General features: G+C 51.2%; 6 protein-coding genes across 6 annotated transcripts; 2 read left to right on the top strand and 4 right to left on the bottom strand.

Moving 5' to 3' along the window:
- Positions 1 to 56: 56 nt before the first annotated feature.
- COCSADRAFT_349612 (uncharacterized protein) lies at positions 57 to 745 on the bottom strand (the record flags this gene model as incomplete). The annotated part of the gene is made up of 1 exon (XM_007697688.1): positions 57 to 745. The coding sequence occupies one exon, from the start codon at positions 743 to 745 to the stop codon at positions 68 to 70; it is 678 nt and encodes a 225-aa protein (XP_007695878.1). The 3' UTR covers positions 57 to 67.
- A 536-nt stretch (positions 746 to 1281) lies between these two features.
- On the bottom strand, positions 1282 to 5351 carry COCSADRAFT_133689 (uncharacterized protein). The gene is made up of 3 exons (XM_007697689.1): positions 4336 to 5351; positions 1986 to 4282; positions 1282 to 1927 (listed from the first exon to the last, which is right to left on the bottom strand). Exons 1-3 carry the CDS (start codon positions 5339 to 5341, stop codon positions 1529 to 1531), a joined length of 3702 nt encoding a protein of 1233 aa, XP_007695879.1. The 5' UTR covers positions 5342 to 5351; the 3' UTR covers positions 1282 to 1528.
- A 338-nt stretch (positions 5352 to 5689) lies between these two features.
- COCSADRAFT_156667 (uncharacterized protein) lies at positions 5690 to 6685 on the bottom strand (the record flags this gene model as incomplete). Its single annotated transcript, XM_007697690.1, has 2 exons — positions 5690 to 6516; positions 6580 to 6685. 2 exons carry the CDS (start codon positions 6683 to 6685, stop codon positions 5690 to 5692), a joined length of 933 nt encoding a protein of 310 aa, XP_007695880.1.
- Positions 6686 to 7482: 797 nt separating this feature from the next.
- COCSADRAFT_108466 (uncharacterized protein) lies at positions 7483 to 9416 on the bottom strand. The gene is made up of 3 exons (XM_007697691.1): positions 8741 to 9416; positions 8356 to 8691; positions 7483 to 8305 (listed from the first exon to the last, which is right to left on the bottom strand). Exons 1-3 carry the CDS (start codon positions 9307 to 9309, stop codon positions 7588 to 7590), a joined length of 1623 nt encoding a protein of 540 aa, XP_007695881.1. The 5' UTR covers positions 9310 to 9416; the 3' UTR covers positions 7483 to 7587.
- Positions 9417 to 11834: 2418 nt separating this feature from the next.
- On the top strand, positions 11835 to 12569 carry COCSADRAFT_270218 (uncharacterized protein). The gene has a single exon (XM_007697692.1). It carries the CDS (start codon positions 12008 to 12010, stop codon positions 12377 to 12379), a length of 372 nt encoding a protein of 123 aa, XP_007695882.1. The 5' UTR covers positions 11835 to 12007; the 3' UTR covers positions 12380 to 12569.
- An 887-nt stretch (positions 12570 to 13456) lies between these two features.
- On the top strand, positions 13457 to 15213 carry COCSADRAFT_33168 (uncharacterized protein). Its single transcript, XM_007697282.1, has 5 exons — positions 13457 to 13804; positions 13860 to 14139; positions 14190 to 14290; positions 14341 to 14688; positions 14751 to 15213. The coding sequence occupies exons 1-5, from the start codon at positions 13547 to 13549 to the stop codon at positions 14946 to 14948; spliced, it is 1185 nt and encodes a 394-aa protein (XP_007695472.1). The 5' UTR covers positions 13457 to 13546; the 3' UTR covers positions 14949 to 15213.
- Positions 15214 to 15805: the final 592 nt, after the last annotated feature.

Below are 15805 nucleotides of genomic sequence, written 5' to 3' on the forward strand. Positions count from 1 at the left end.
GGTCGAGGATGGAGTACGGGCCCAGATTAAGAGGACCACCTCTGGACCTGGAAAGAAAATTAAATAACTAAGTCCCCTTACGCAAAACCACAAGCAAATGATCAGCAGAATTCAACGTTTCCACGCGATCCGCACTCAGCATCACCACATCAACCCACCACTTCATCTCCGCCTCATCCAAAGCCGCAAACCCCTTTGCGCCCCCCGATCCAAGAAACCCCTCACAACTCAAGATCTTCTCAACATCGACTTGCTCCCGGAAAGCGGCAAACTCTTTCGAGAGATCTGCAGGCTGTACATGGAAAGACGTGGTGGCTAGGTTTCGCGTGTACGCTCCGCTATGCAGATACTGGCTGTAAAACTGCCACTCACGCGCAAAACGCGAGGGCTCACGGCTCGCTAGATCGCGAAGGTGGGCGTATATTGTCACGTATGCGAGTAGGATGTAACCTCCGGATTTGGCCAGCAAGATACAGTTTTGGATCACGCTTGCGCGCTCCGCAGGCGCGATGAGGTGGTACAATGGGCCGAGACATAGCATGATATCAAACGAGCCATGGGCAGCTTTGAGGAGGGCGTGCTGTGAGATACCGAGTGCGTTTGTGTGGATGATGGCATTGAGCTGGACAGCTTCTTTCTCTGCATTCCTTCTTGCAATGTTCAAGCTCTTCTCGGACAAATCACTCAGGGTGACTTGGTGACCTTGTTTTGCTAGTGTAATGGCTTTTCTATCTCCGTTAGCCATGACATTCAAGATGGTTTCGTAACAGGGCGTTGCAGACCATATCTGCCAGGTCCACCACCAACGACTAAAATGTTCGCTTTGTACAAACCCAACATAGACAAGCAGGAATCGATAGTCCGCTTGGTCACTTCCAACTCCAGTCGCCCTTCGTCCAAGCGGTGCTCCTCGACTTCGGTGTGTGCATCGTACCACTTTTCAACCAGAGTTTTTCCTTCCATCGTTTTTCCTCGCCGTTGATGATCGGTATCTCTCAATAAACTGTTAGATTTCATTTGTGAAGATACTTACGTGCGTGCAACACATTCTTCATGGGACCGCTTAGATAAATCTCTTACTGCGCGATTAAACACCTGGTTGAGGCTTTTATCAGTTGTGGTCGGAATAGCATTCCGATAATTTACGCAAATCACGCGGCTTATCGTCGGTAGATGGCATTGTAAATACGACACGATAGCATGAGTGTCTTAGTGCAGGAGGTGGGGGTGGGGTGAGGGGAGAACCAAGAGTGTCTGCTGCAAAAAAAGGCTGAGGCAGTTCAGGAATAATTAGAATGTCAAATTTTGTAGAATATTTGCGGCAAGGCGAGGTTTTGTGTGACCTATGAATGAACGTAACTGGGTGACAAAATAAGAATTCGGATTGAACCTGGGCAGTAAAATCCAACTCCCTAACATTTTAAAAGACAGGACTAATCGTAACCATCATCATACTCATCAAGCGGCAAGTAAGGAACCTCCAAGCACATCCAACACCCTAAAACGCCCATCTCTACAAGCACCTCTCTCACCTCCGTCCATAAGCCCCACCCTCTTCCCTCCTCTCTGTTCTCTTAAATCCCAAACTCCCCGCCTTCCTCGCCTTCCTAACCGTGGTGTCCTCACCCGCATCATTCTCAGCATTCAGCACCCTTCTAACACCATAAATCATTTCCCGCTCCTGATCATCGTCAAAATGTTTGCGATCGAACTCGCTTTCGCGGCTAAACAGCGCCATCATATCCTTCATGGTGAGGTTCTTGATAGCTTTACCACCTTCAATGGCGGCATTGGCGAGCTTGCGTTTTGCTTCTTGGAGCTCGAGGATGCGTTCTTCGACCGAGTTGTGGATGCTGAGGCGGTAGACAGTTACATCGACGGTTTGGTTGAGGCGGTGGACACGGTCGATTGCTTGTTCTTCAACGAACTATTGCGAAGTTAGTACAATGGGATTTGGGGAGGAGGGTAAGGTAGGATAAACGTACAGGGTTCCAGAAGGGCTCCATGATGACTACACGGCTTGCGGCTGTGAGGTTGAGACCAAGACTACCGCATTTCAAACTACATAGCAGGACGCGTGTGCGCTTATCTTCTCGGAGCTTTTGCAGACTGACTTCGCGGAGGTCGTTGCGCATGCTGCCATCATAACGGGTGAAGTTGTAGCCGGCGCGGTTGAGAAAAGGCTCAATCAGGTCAAGCATTGAGGTGAACTGCGAGAAGACAATGACCTTGTGCTCATCCGTCTCCTTCTCTAGAATTGCTAATAGCTGTCGGATCTTGGTCGAGGGTGTCAGCTCGGAAGCATTGTATGAGGACTCTGAGGTTTCAGAATCCGATGCGTCCTCCTCATCATCTGATTCGGAGTTAGATCCCGACTCATCTGATCCGCTCTCGCTCTCGGTTTCGCTGCCAGCCTCGTCCTCAGAGTCGACTGCAATAGGCTTCTGTGGTCTCTTGGCCAGTTTCTTGCGTGAAACAGGTGCTTCGTCTTCGCTGTCGGTATCGTGGACGATGAACGAATCCAAATTGCTTCTGCTCTCGTCTACACTCTCAGATCCATCAGAGTCGACAGATGCCAACGTGTCACCACCGCCTTCAGCGTTCTCGTCGTCAGTTCCACCAGCCTTGCCCAAGTCTTCGGCGTGCCGTTGGTCTTCAGGGACAAGCCACTCGCCCTCTTCTTCTTCATCGTCACTATCGACTACAAGTCGGCGGTTGCGAGCTGATTTTGCGGCGGCTGCCTTTGGCTTCTCGTCTTCATCCTCAGTCTCCTCTTCCTCTTCCTCTTCCTCTTTATTATCATCATCAGATTCAATAATCCGTTTTGGTCGACGATGCTTCTTCTTATCCTTGCCGTTCTTGTGCTTGTGCTTACGGTGCTTTTTCTTATCCTTCTTTGTAGACATATTCAAGTCCTCTTCACATTCAATGCAACGCACTCCACCTGCAGCAGTGTTGTCGCTATTAAGGTGGTTTTTGCAGATATCGCATCGCTTCGTTGCAACACTGAGCCCGCCAAGCAAGTCTGCAAGATCGTCGGCGTCGTCTCTTGCAGAAGGTTTTCGTGGAGTCTGGAAACCAGTCGTAGCACTCGACTTTGAGCCCGTGGTCAAGGCGTCCTTGTCAGCCCTGACATTGCTCTTTGTCAGGTTAGGGTGATCACACGCTTGTCGCAACCGGAGAAGCAACACCAACGCTCCAATGTAATCTTGCTTCTCGCCGCCCATCATCTCGTCAAGACGGGCCTGTGTGCGATCCCGCAGGCGGTCGTAGAACATGCGCTCCTTTGCAGTAAACTCTCCTACGACGTTTTCGATGTTTCGCGCAACGATATGGAAAGCTGGCTTGTCTTCACCCTCCTTGGGTTTTCCGCCAAAATTGAGCGCACCTTCCTTTCTCAGCACATCCTTGGTGCGGCGTTTCATGAAAGCCCGTAGAAAGACTTGGAGACGCTTCATAGCCAGATTACCACGACCGTTCTTCATTGGACCCGCTATTGAGTCCTTCCATGATGACAGCTCGCAGTAGGGTTGGATACGGAGGAATCTGATCAAGCTCTGCAGTTCGTCAATGTTGTTTTGCATTGGCGTACCAGTCAGACACCAGCGATAATGAGAGTTGACAGCATAGCAGGCCTTTGTCATCTTGGCGTTCCGATTCTTGATGGTATGTGCCTCATCCAGCATCATCCGGTACCAGTTCACAGCGAAACAGCCCTTCTTGAGCCCATCTGGACCGTCTCCACAAGAAGCATGCTCAGAGGCGAGGACTTGGTATGTTGTAATAACGACATCATATTGGTTGAGCTTATCGGCTGACTTTGTACGGTTGGGGCCATGGTGGACAAGAACCTTGAGTGCGTGGGACTTTGTAACCTTGGTATTGATTTCGGATTCCCATTGCTTGATGAGTGCGAGGGGAGCGACGACGAGCGTACCCTTGCCTGTGGAGTCCAAGATCTTGTTCTTCTTGTTCTCTGGTTCAACGCCTTTTTCTGGTCGCGGATTTGACAGTAGGAGCGCAAGAGACTGCACAGTCTTTCCGAGACCCATGTCATCTGCCAGTATACCACCCTTGGGAAGCTTGGCTTTCTTGTTATGGTTGCCTGTTTCCTTCTCGATCATCCATGCAACTCCATCAACTTGATGTGGCAGGAGTTTGACTTTGAGGCCTTCGACGGTCCCGTCGTCCTCTTCTTCTTCTCCGGGGCCGGCTTCAGTTTCGGGCTTGGTCTCTTCGTCTTTTACTTCGAGTGCTTTGAGCCGGTCGGCTAGGGAGTCGGCTGGCTAGGATTAGCGACACAGATTATTTAACAGAATGTGTAATGTCACATACCAGCTTTGTCCTCTTGCCGCTTCTTCGTCTTACGAAGACGCATCCTTGGGATCTTCTCATTGTCTTCATCAAACGCTCCCTCTAACAGCGCCTTGATATTTTCGCTTGCCGCGCCGGAGTCGACATATGCATACATGTCGGGTTCACCGAAGCGACTACTCTCTTTGCGAATAACCGCATCCGGATCAAAGTCATCTTCATCATCCAATATGACCGTCTTACGTGCCTCCTGCAGCGGATTGTGTGTGCCCTTGTTCAATGGTTGAAAGTCATCAACGTGGCCCATGGACGAGTATACCGGCCGCGGTGCTGCATGAGTAGTCTTCGCCGGAGCGTTGTAGGGTCTAGCAATGGGTACGGGACCGCCTTGGGATGGCCGGGGCTGGAAGCTTGAAGCAGGAATCTCAAAGACATCGGAATCAGTAGACGCTGTGCTGTAACGCGATCCCGATTGTGACGAGGGGACCTTGAATGGGCGATTGAGGGTGTCTATACTCGACTGCGAGGTCTGAGATGGCCTTGGTGGACCCGAATATTGTGAGGGTAATTTAGTCGTCTGACTGTGTTCTGGTCGCATCTGCCCTGGCTTGGGCTTATTGAAGAGATGTGAAAACTGTTCGTTGCGGTCTTTCTTCAGTGGGTTCCGCATGGGACTAGTCTCTCCAAATTTCGGCTGTGAGTTCTTGAGGTCATTCAGAGGCTTTGGCGGGGGGACTGCTCCATCGCGGGGAGGATGAGCCATCGGAGGCTCTCGTTCTCGCACCATCTTCAGCCTGGCCTGGAGAGTTTCTCGCTGCTGTGCGTGGGTCGGGGGACTCTCAATGTCGTCGAAAAGAGTGCTTGAGTCGCCGAGCAAAGAAGTAGACTGCTCGCGGGGGATATCGCTATCGTCGGAGAAGCCAGGCGTAGCAGGGGTGGTAGGGGCTTTGAAGACGGGCTTTTTGGCGGTGGAGAAGGTGTCGAGTGGTCGAAAAGGCGCACGGTGTTTGCGCGGACTGCCGGTCATGGACTAGCCCAGTCTGCAGCCCTTGGAGACAAATGTATACTCACTATGTGTGTGGATATATGTTTCTATCCCCAAGTGGTTTGGCGGGGTTGTTGACAAGATCGCTGTAACTAACAAACCCCTCGCAGCCTAACAAGGCTTGGCGTGCGTTGCCGGGGCACACCGCGACCCACCCAATTACACGTGGGGGCGCGTCCACCATGTCACGCTGTCACGAGATCTGCTAGGTCACGGTCCATTCATTCCACTACTACCTATATACACACCCCAATACTTCTACATCTACAAACGTCACATCACATCAGATAAACATTACTTAATTCCCACTCCCCTCTTACTTAATCTCGTTCAGTCCTGACTATTACACTGCTCCGGCCTCGACATCGTAATCCTTGTGTAGACCAGATGATCCTGATTAATGAACCCCACCGCTTTTTCCCTAATACAATCACTCGCCTCCTGACCAAAGCAGCGAAACGTTGTCTGAGCACTTTGCGTGCCACCCACAGGCTTGGTATCTTCCTGGTAAATCTCTGTGCGTGTATGCCGGAACCCCATGGACTCGAACGGTAGATTCGGCACGCCATCAACCCCATGCGTGATACGCAGCAATTCGCCCAGGTTGTCGTCGCTAGCGCCAGCCAGGCGGTCAGTGAAATTGGCATATGCTGGGTTTCCCACGCGCAGAGACCCCAAGGTGTATGCTTTTGCAATGGGAACGCCATTAGCCCGGAGATCCGTATAAGCCAGACTGGCTAGTCCACCGCCTAGACTGTGGCCTACGATGACTGTTTTGTAACCCGGCAATTTTGCATTCAATTCCGCCAGTGCGGCTGTGAGATCAGGTTGCACGGAGCGCCAGGCTCCGAGTAGACCCCCATGGACCTGGCAATCGGTGCAGCCTGGGGCGCTGGTGAAGGGCTTCATGAAATAGGCAAAGTCGGTGATGAAATCCTGGAGTGAGGCGGAGCCCGGGAAGGACACAATCAGTTCTTTTGCCGCATCATCCTGGAATATAGCGACCTGGGTTGAGGTTAAGATTGCATCTATTGTTCGGACAAGAACGGAGTGAAAAGGTGGACTAGGGCATTTTCCTTGGTTATAAGTAAAGGCTGAGAGAGAAGCTACAGCGAACCGTGTGTAGCGTTGAAGAGCCGGATAGAGTTCCGGTTGGACTATCGCTTACAGTTAGCAGCAAAGAAAATACATGGATGATATAGTCTTGATTTATGACTTACTGAGCTCTCGTGGTCTGGTCTGGCGAGTTGTAAGTTCGGAGGCTGGTGTAGGGGCCGCCTGAATTAGAGGTGCTGTAAGAGCTACGAGAACGATTGGGAGCTTCATGATGGTTGTGCAAGGGATAGAAGACAAACTGAATGAACGTAGCAAGAGATCCAGATGAGGATCGTGATTCCTCTGGGAGGAGGCATCCTTTTGTCTTTTCTTTTAGATACCTAACTCCTTTAGCCAGGTCGATCGGTAGGCAATCTGGATCGTAGAGGATGCCGAGCAAGTGTGGCCGTGTCCGATGGGCATCAATCTCACTACATATCTACACTGCTAACAACTAGAAAAGAACTCTTCTTCGTTTTGGAGCAAAGGAAGAGCATGGCCTAATGCCGGCAAAACCGGGCGCTAATAGACTGTAGCGTCAAGAAAGTGAACGTTTGTGTTCTCCTCTCGGTCAAGCATGGGTTCTGGAAACGCCACAATATTCCATTTGTGGCGAGATTGTAGCCTTGTCGATCTTGTCTAGGCCATGACAACGGCTTGCATCGTATTTACAGCCAGGATCGCTTCGGCGAAGTGGATTGATATTAACCCCACATCATCAGTCGCACAAACGATCCCTTCACGCTTGCCTTGATACTCAAACTCTCGCTGTTTGTAAACAAATTTACATTGAGATCTTCTCGATCGTGCGTAGTGCACAAAGACCCTAACATGCTTACCGAAACTCGCACGGGTTACAAAGCGGTCGATCAATGATCAGAGCATAAGGAGTCGAGATACAGATTGACTCGTGCCTCATAAGTAATACGAGAAATACGAGTTCCACCCGATGTGACGGGAATTTGAAATTGCTTGACGCAACAAGCAGTGTAGTTTCTAGCACAAAATACCATGTGAGACATTCACAAGAGCTGAAAACACATTACATTACTTCTATGCAATAAATGGCCTTGTATATGCGATTGAAACAAACAAAAAAAAGCTCTTGAAATGGCAGAGTACTAAGGCCCTTTTTACCTCAGTCTGTCTCTATTCCGTCCTTCGTCTCGCCTCGTGACGAGGAACCACAGACTGCTGATCCAACAAAGTACCACTCCCAACCAAGTTTGTGCAGGGGCCTTGAAGAGTGAAATGGCCACAAGCTGGAAGGCGCTCCTGGGGACGGCTACAAAGGTTGCCGTAAGCGGAGATGTTGCCTTGACTAGCAGCAGTGTACTTGAGAAAACAGCCCACGAGCCCATGCCGCCAAACAGCATCATGGCCCAGAAAAACGGGACATCGAGGAACGGAATATTGTGCCATATATGTGGAACCTCACCAGAAAGAATGACAATGGGTGTAAGGATCATGAGAGAGACAATTGAAGTGTAGTGCAGTGTGCGATAAAATGCGCGGGTTTCTTCTCGGTTACCCGACTCTTCCGAGCCGGTGGGGTATCCTGTAAGCACATCGCCCGAAGGCACAAGATTTGCAACCATGGTACGGTACGTGCGGAGAAGGAGGATGGGGTAGAGGGCGACAAAGCCAGAAGAGAAGACGCCGGCGACGACCGACTCCCAAGTCACACGGACATCGGGGCGGTAAGAAGCGAAGAAGAGGTTAAGGGTCGCAATGAGGGCAGAAGAGAGGGCACTGCCGGTGATGTTTTCTTTCTGCAGAACACAAGCGAAGATAATTGCGAGTGGGGTTATGCCGATGCGAGCAAGCTGGTAGGTCGGAAGTGGTGCATATCTGATAGATGTTAGTGGTCGAGATCAAAATAGACAAACAAGGGCACCTACGCAAATGAGTAGTTACTGAGAAGCACCCTGGCCACAAAGACCACCGCAAGGGGCAGCACCTGCTTCGCGATTTGCAGGTCAAACTCAAACAGCCCACCACCTGCAATGCCTCCCGAGCCATTCGAGAGCCAGCGAGCAAAGGCGGAGATGCCGGGTTTTTTACCGCCTCGATATGCTCCTCCTTGTGGGGCGGCCGGCTGTGATGGCGGTACAGCAGCACCAAAGCCAATGAAGCGCAGGGGATTACTGGAGAAGCGCAATAGGCTCGAGACGAGGATGAGGAGAAGGTGGGTGATGATGAGTTGTGCGTAAGATTGGGTCAGGGGAAAGGGGAATCTGCTTTGATTAGCATGTGCCACAAGCAACAATCCGTGTGAATCCTTACTTATAGACGCCCGTGAGCATGATGAAGCGATTCATGAGCAGCAGGCCAAAGCTGCATCCGCCGACCCAGAAGACCAGAAGTCCAACCCAGATCTGCCAGCCCTTCCATGTGCCAAAAAAGAAGGCCCCCGGGCCGCCCTGCTGCCAGAAGCCACGAAAAGCATGGCCTCCACTCCCGACGTCGCTGCTGACTAGCGGCCGTATACTGCTTACGGGCTCGAAGTCGTCGTCTTCTTCATCTTCGCTCTGTGCGGCGCTGCGATTGCGCGGATATGGGCTGTTGCTGCGGCTGCCTACGTCTATGAGGGGCACGGGCGGCTGCAGCTCCGACTGCGAGTTGTGCGCAGAGTGACTCCGCCTCGAGGGCTCCATTTGGGCGTAGAACTCGACGTCGGAGTGGTCGGTGTCGTCTATGGAGCTGATGCTATTGTAGCGTTGGTGTGCGTTGCTGTCCTTTCTCTTTTTGTCCCTGGGTAGTTGGACGGGGCCGCGCGAAAGGTTGCTGAGGAAATCGAGCGGCTTGCGGAATGTGTTTTGGGTAGCCCTGGTGAATGCACGCGACGAATTCATCGTGACGGCTTCATTGCGAGGATCAAAGGGAGCAACTGCATGCTGACGACGTCTGTAAGTTTGCAAAAGTTGAGCACAGGCAGGGACGAGGCCGGCGCTGGCAACCTGGACCCTGGCCTAGCCTAGGGGCATGGTGGGTCCACATCGACTACTACTACTACTGTGTACGGTACTCCAACGTCTCTCACATCACCATCAGTATCAACATTGACATAAACATCAACACCATGCTCCTGCAGTCTAATACCGCCCACTCAACATGTCATGGCTGTCAGCTCAGTCAAAGAATTGACTGCGTTGAGAGATTGTTCCGCTGGCCCATGGGGAGGACTCAGGTTGTCTCGTCAAGCGCTCCAACGAAGCATTTGAGTACCTTCATGATTAGAAGAAAACTACCTTTCGTATACTATATGAAGAGCGAGAGGCTGAGGGGAAGGGGGGTTTTGCTTTCCATGAATGCCCAGTACTCACCAAACTGGCCTCAGACGTTGCACTGTGTAGACCACGACTTGAGACAACGGGCAGCAGTCATCAGCTTGGGAGGCAGCGCAATATCAGCACTCATAGTGCAATCGGCGCTGCTGTTTACTCATCTCGTGGCTTTGACTGTGCATCGTTTATAGATGTCATCAGACTCACATGTAATGCCCAGAAATCAGGATCGATTGCGACATCCAAAACAATAGATACACGACGAATGCGGAAGGTAGACGGATGTTGCCAATGTTGTCAGCGCCTTGTTCTTCCTTTTCTGTGATGGTTTATGCTAACACTGCTGTCGCTGTACGCGCTCTACTGAACAAGCAAACCACATGCAGCATTCCGTTTGTCCAGCGCCAAAGGATCCAGAAACCCAAAGCAGGACAGGAAGGAGATGCAAGGCTGATCCGCAGCAAGGAACAGGCGCACCTAGCCGTATCCCGTGGAAGAGTGGGGGTGGGGCTGACAAGACGATAACGGGCCTATTTTTGTACTAAAGCCATCACTTCTCTCAAGGTTTATCGCTGTCGTATGCAAGTCTTGGAGCTGCGAAGTAGGGTTACATTCTTCTATTTATCTGTGGTCGCCCGAACCTATTGCCCATTGAAGTCAAATGGCCGCTATTGAATTTGTTAGCTGGCTGATGTGGTTGTGCAGCTTCTTCGTCCATGATTCTCAGTGCATGGAACGGGCCGCCTACCGTGAGGCTGCTTATGTTGCAGTACGTATCTTAGACTAATTTCTCACGTTGATACTACTTACAGCTACTAGCCCATTACTCGCAGCAATCAAGAATAGGTTCCTGAATGAGCCCTGAACTCTTACCTCGCAGTGTATGTCCGAACAATCCGCCGTTCTAACTGAAAGTCGTACTATTGAAAAAAATCATGGTTCTCGCGTGTTAGAAATCTAGAATCTGCTCAAGAAGATCCTTAGCCTACACTATCTTGTGCACAAGCATATCAGGAAGGTGGTCCAAAGAGTCGGGCGCGGTGTTGGAAAAAGCATCTATTGAATGCTTGGGACGAATCAAGCCGCGCAAGTGCTCCTATCAGTCACTACACCATTATCTGTACCTGCATCCTATTCTGTACAGTTAGGTACTCCCGTTTTTAAGGAAAGTAGGTCGAGTAGGGAGGCTTGGAGCGGATCCACGCCCACCCCAGGTTATGCAGCTGAGTATAGAGGGCAGCAATACAATGGCGAAGCTGAACCGACGTAAGCGCTGAGTGCGATTACGTGCTTGGCAGTAGCGGGCGTTGGACAGCCAGGGAAGGTCCTTCGACCCAAAAGTGTGGATCGCCGCAGGGTCTTAGATATGAGTCGATCACGGGAGATCCTACGCCGGACACTAAAACATGAGTGCAAGTGACTAGCACACCAGTGTACCGCTCACAAGTCTTTTGCCCGGTGTTTGCTGACCGCACGTTGGAATTCCAAAGTCTCAGAATCATCCATCACAAAGCACAAGGCGAGCAGCGCAAATCTTCTTCTTCCGCATGGATCCGTCACGAGGCTGTTGCACATGGTAGAACAGCTGTATCAGTCTGCTTGCCTCTCCAGTGCGTGAGATGCGGGGTGGTTAGCCACAAATACCAATTCGATGCGCAACTCCGGTTTGAACATGGGTAGCTTATTGACAAGCCGGTAGGCTACCGTATAGGCGACGTTACTTGCATGGCGCCAACAGACTTGAATCATAGCCTACTGCAGTTGTGTGCTCCGTCGATATGCATACTGCTGTACCTTAAGAGGACTTGAATTAGGAAAACCGCCGTTGTATGAGAACTCAAAGATATGACTATACACGCCCTGGTCTGGGGGCGAAGATCAGAAAGTAGAGCCGTTGGTGTGTCAAGTTGACGTCGGATGGTAGTGCAGTGACGGGTCCAAATGCCGAAAAGTTACCCAAGCCGGACACAGAACACGTGCACGCCGTACCTACTGAGCTCGGCACCGACATTGTTCCGCATCTTGCCGCCATGGCCATCTCTCCTACACCTACCTCTCCATCTCTACACCCTTTGCCTTATTCAGCCTTACCAGCGACAAATACAGGCTACAGGTCGCTCTGGTCATCGGGGTATTTTACGCAAGAGGCAGGAGGAGCTTGGCAAAAGTGAACAGTCTCCGGAGGCGTCGTGATCGACACCATGAACTGACACCATCTCGCCCAAAACTCGCGCATGTCTGAGCAATGGGCGAGACTTGAAGCACCATGACTCCGACGCACTCTTCCGAAATGCTTCTTCCAGCTCCACTGTGCATGTTCCTTTCAAGGTGCACCCCTGCAATGCAACACAATAAACCCAGCCTGCACACCAGGCGCGTGTGTGTAATGCCAAATCTGCGCGCCATCTTGATCATCACCTTTTACCTCGATACAGCCATTGCCTGCCGTATCTTGCCTCGTTGGTGGCACTCGCCCTCAATCTGCTGCCGCCTTATCTGCCATGTCACTAAAGGTTGGGCTGGGTATATCGGCATGCATCGTGCTAGTTCCCAAAGAAGGAGGTGGTTTCTGCACTTGTGTGCTTTTAAGCTTAATGCTAAGCGGGTCTTGGATGGTCAGCGGACAAAGACGATATGACTGCACACGACACCAATCGAATCCCGCACCACAACAAGTGGCCCAGAAATTCGAAGAAAGTGTGCCATCGTCCTTAACATCTTGCCCGACGCTTCTGTCATTCGTTCGCTGCCTATCATTAGAACGGTCATGTGAATGTCGTTATCCCTGTGGGTAGGGCTCCACCGATTGTGTGCTCACACATGATGCTTCTCTGCGCAGCATGCTCTTCTAGAGCCCTGTCGCTCTTGGAACTGTTAGCAGGTATCACTCTATTTCAAATCATCGGCTTCTCTTTTCGTCAAGTACTGTCTAGATACCTTCACATAGGCATTCGAATGTCTACCCTCGTGTTAGCACAGTGGCCGATCGCCTCGTACCTTTTGGTCATATTTTAGGAATGGAAAGAATACAACTACAAACGGTATATCCCATCACGACATGTGCAACTCTGCCAGACAACCTTACCAAGTTTTGTGGATCCCGGGCTAGCAGGCAAAGTCGCAGTTCACTACTTCGAGAATCCCTGGTGATAATCCTGCACGGAGCATGTTCATTTGACAGCCGCCTTACCACTAGGCCACTCGTCGCCTCGCTCCGTTATCTGGATTTCAGCAAGGATTGTTGCGGGTGTAGATCGATTCATCCCACATCCAATCGTAACATCCCACAGGCCTTCTACGTTGAATCTCTACGCATGCTTATTCACATCCCTAAACAAGTAAGCAATGTTAATATAATATGCATCATGCCAAGACCCGCCATCTGACCTTCTACTCGTAGCCTTTCCTCCTTCTCCTAAACGCCCCGCTCACTCTGCCACTGGTACTGCGGGTACTTGGAAGGGAGTAGTGCCGGAATCACATGCTGTATCACCTCCCAAACTAGGCATCAAACGTCTACATACGCCATTCTGTGCCGCTTTGGCGACTGGCAACTCTACGCGCCATGTTGTAGGTACGCCAGCTCTGTACGCGATTGTCACGTCGGTGATTGCTAGTCCTGATTGGAAGGTGGATTTGCGTCCTGTCATGTCATTCCAACTAGAGGCTACTGAGGGCGTCTATATAAGAGGGACGGAATGCCTTGTTAAAACATCAGGCAACGAGCACAGCAGCACTTAGCCCATCAACAGCAGCACTCATCAACCTTCGCTCTATCAACATCGTTCTTCGACCATTCTTCAACATGAAGCTCTCACTCCTTCTCGCTCTTCTGCCAGTGGCTCTTGCCCTTCCTGCGCCAGTCATCATTCCTCGTGCTGGCACTCCCATCCCAGGAAGGTACATTGTCAAGCTCAAGAACCAGAACCTTGAGAACCTCATCAACACTGCTTTGAAGCTTCTCAAGAAGGACCCCACTCACGTCTACAAGTTCGGTGGTTTCGGTGGTTTCTCCGCTGATATCACTGATGACATTGTTGAGCTGCTCCGCAACCTCCCCGGTGTAAGCGATTGATTTTCTAATATTACGAGTCTTAGCGCTAACAAAGTACATACAGGTTGACTACATCGAGCAGGATGCCGTTGTCCAAGCCAACCTTGGTGTCGAGGTTGAGCTCGAGAAGAAGGCTTACACCACCCAGTCCTCTGCTCCTTGGGGTCTCGCCCGTATCTCCAGCCAGAGCAGGGGCACTACCTCGTACACCTACGACACCAGCGGTGGTGAAGGCACCTGCTCTTACATCATCGATACCGGTATTCAGATCAACCACCCAGAGTTCGAGGGCCGTGCCACTTGGCTCGCCAACTTCGCTGACAGCTCAAACACTGACGGCAACGGTAACATATACTCATATTCGAAAGATGACAAGTAGACTAACGATTCCTAGGCCACGGCACCCACTGCGCTGGTACCATCGGTTCCAAGACCTACGGAGTAGCCAAGAAGACTCAGCTGTACGCTGTCAAGGTCCTCGATGCCAGCGGTTCGGTATGTAAAGACATTCTCTCTTGTTGAGGTATGCTGCTAACTGCATCAAGGGCACCAACTCCGGTGTTATTGCCGGTATCAACTTCGTTGCCACCGATGCCAAGACCCGTAGCTGCCCCAACGGTGCCGTTGCTAACATGTCTCTTGGTGGCAGCCGCTCCACCGCCGTCAACTCTGCTGCTGCTAATGCTGTTTCTGCCGGTGTCTTCTTTGCCGTTGCTGCTGGTAACTCCGCCGCAAATGCCGCCAACTTCTCTCCTGCATCCGAGCCCACTGTCTACACCGTTGGTGCCACTGACAGCTCCGACCGCCTGGCTACCTTCTCCAACTTCGGCACATCAGTCGACATTCTTGCCCCTGGTGTCTCTATCCTTTCCACCTGGATCGGCGGCCGCACTGTAAGTCACATCCAAGAAGAATATCCATTACTTTGTTTTTCAAACGGCTAACAATAGAATAGAACACCATCTCCGGTACCTCCATGGCTTCCCCCCACGTTGCTGGTCTCGCTGCCTACATCTTGACTCTCGAGGGCAAGAAGACACCTGCTGCTCTCTCCTCCCGCCTCACTACTCTCTCCCTCAAGAGCAAGATCACCGGTCTTCCCTCCGGCACCGTCAACAACCTTGCCTTCAACGGCAACCCCACCGCTACCTAAACAGGTTCCAAGCAGGTTCTGAGCAGGTCGAGATGATGAGATTCCCTCTCTCTCCCTCTCTTCTTTGTGCTCTTTTTCCATTACAACTGTATATATGATGATTGAGTTTTGCATGGGCTTTTGGGCTTGTTGCACCGATAGTTTTGGAAAGAGATGTCATAAGCGAGATTCAATAAACAATGTTGAGCGAACTCTATTTCATGCAATCCGTGATCTTGAAATTCTCTTTTCTCAAACTATGCACTTTGAGTTGCATAAAGCGTACGTATACTAAAATCTAGTACATCACGCTTCTCCCCCGGCATCCCCTCAGAAACACCCCCCTCCCCCCCCCAATCCGATCTCCACATCCACTCTTTGATCCCGTAAATCGCAAGAAAGACACAATATAAATCCCTAAATCCTTAACAATAATGCACATCCTTTTCCCCAACCGCGCCTCGCTAATCTACCAACACCCCCTTGCCCCCGGGTAAAATACCAAGGCTAATATATCAGTCTATGTACGCACGAGCCAGTGCTTGTGACTCGGGTATAATGCAGGCCGAGACTGTCTTGTCTCCACTTACGTACGCGAACTACGCCGGGTAGAACCAGATGCACCGGGGCGTATCAAGGATTGAGTATGGGATAGGAGTATGGTGGGGCATCGGGTTTTCTAATCTGTTTTCTGAGCTGGTGCTACCTACGTACGAATTTTGGTGGTAGGGGGGGGGGGGAAGAAGGTATGTGGGCTGGGCTGTTGGGCTGTTCCGGTGGAAGGGGATTCCCTGGGCCATGGGGGTGGTGGGTTCAGGTTGAGGGTGTGTGTGGTACGAGGCGGTTGTGTCTGCGAATAGAGCGAAGACTTGGGTGAC

The sequence above is a fragment of the Bipolaris sorokiniana genome (assembly GCF_000338995.1).
Source record: "Bipolaris sorokiniana ND90Pr unplaced genomic scaffold COCSAscaffold_2, whole genome shotgun sequence".
NCBI classification, from domain to species: Eukaryota; Fungi; Ascomycota; class Dothideomycetes; order Pleosporales; family Pleosporaceae; genus Bipolaris; species Bipolaris sorokiniana.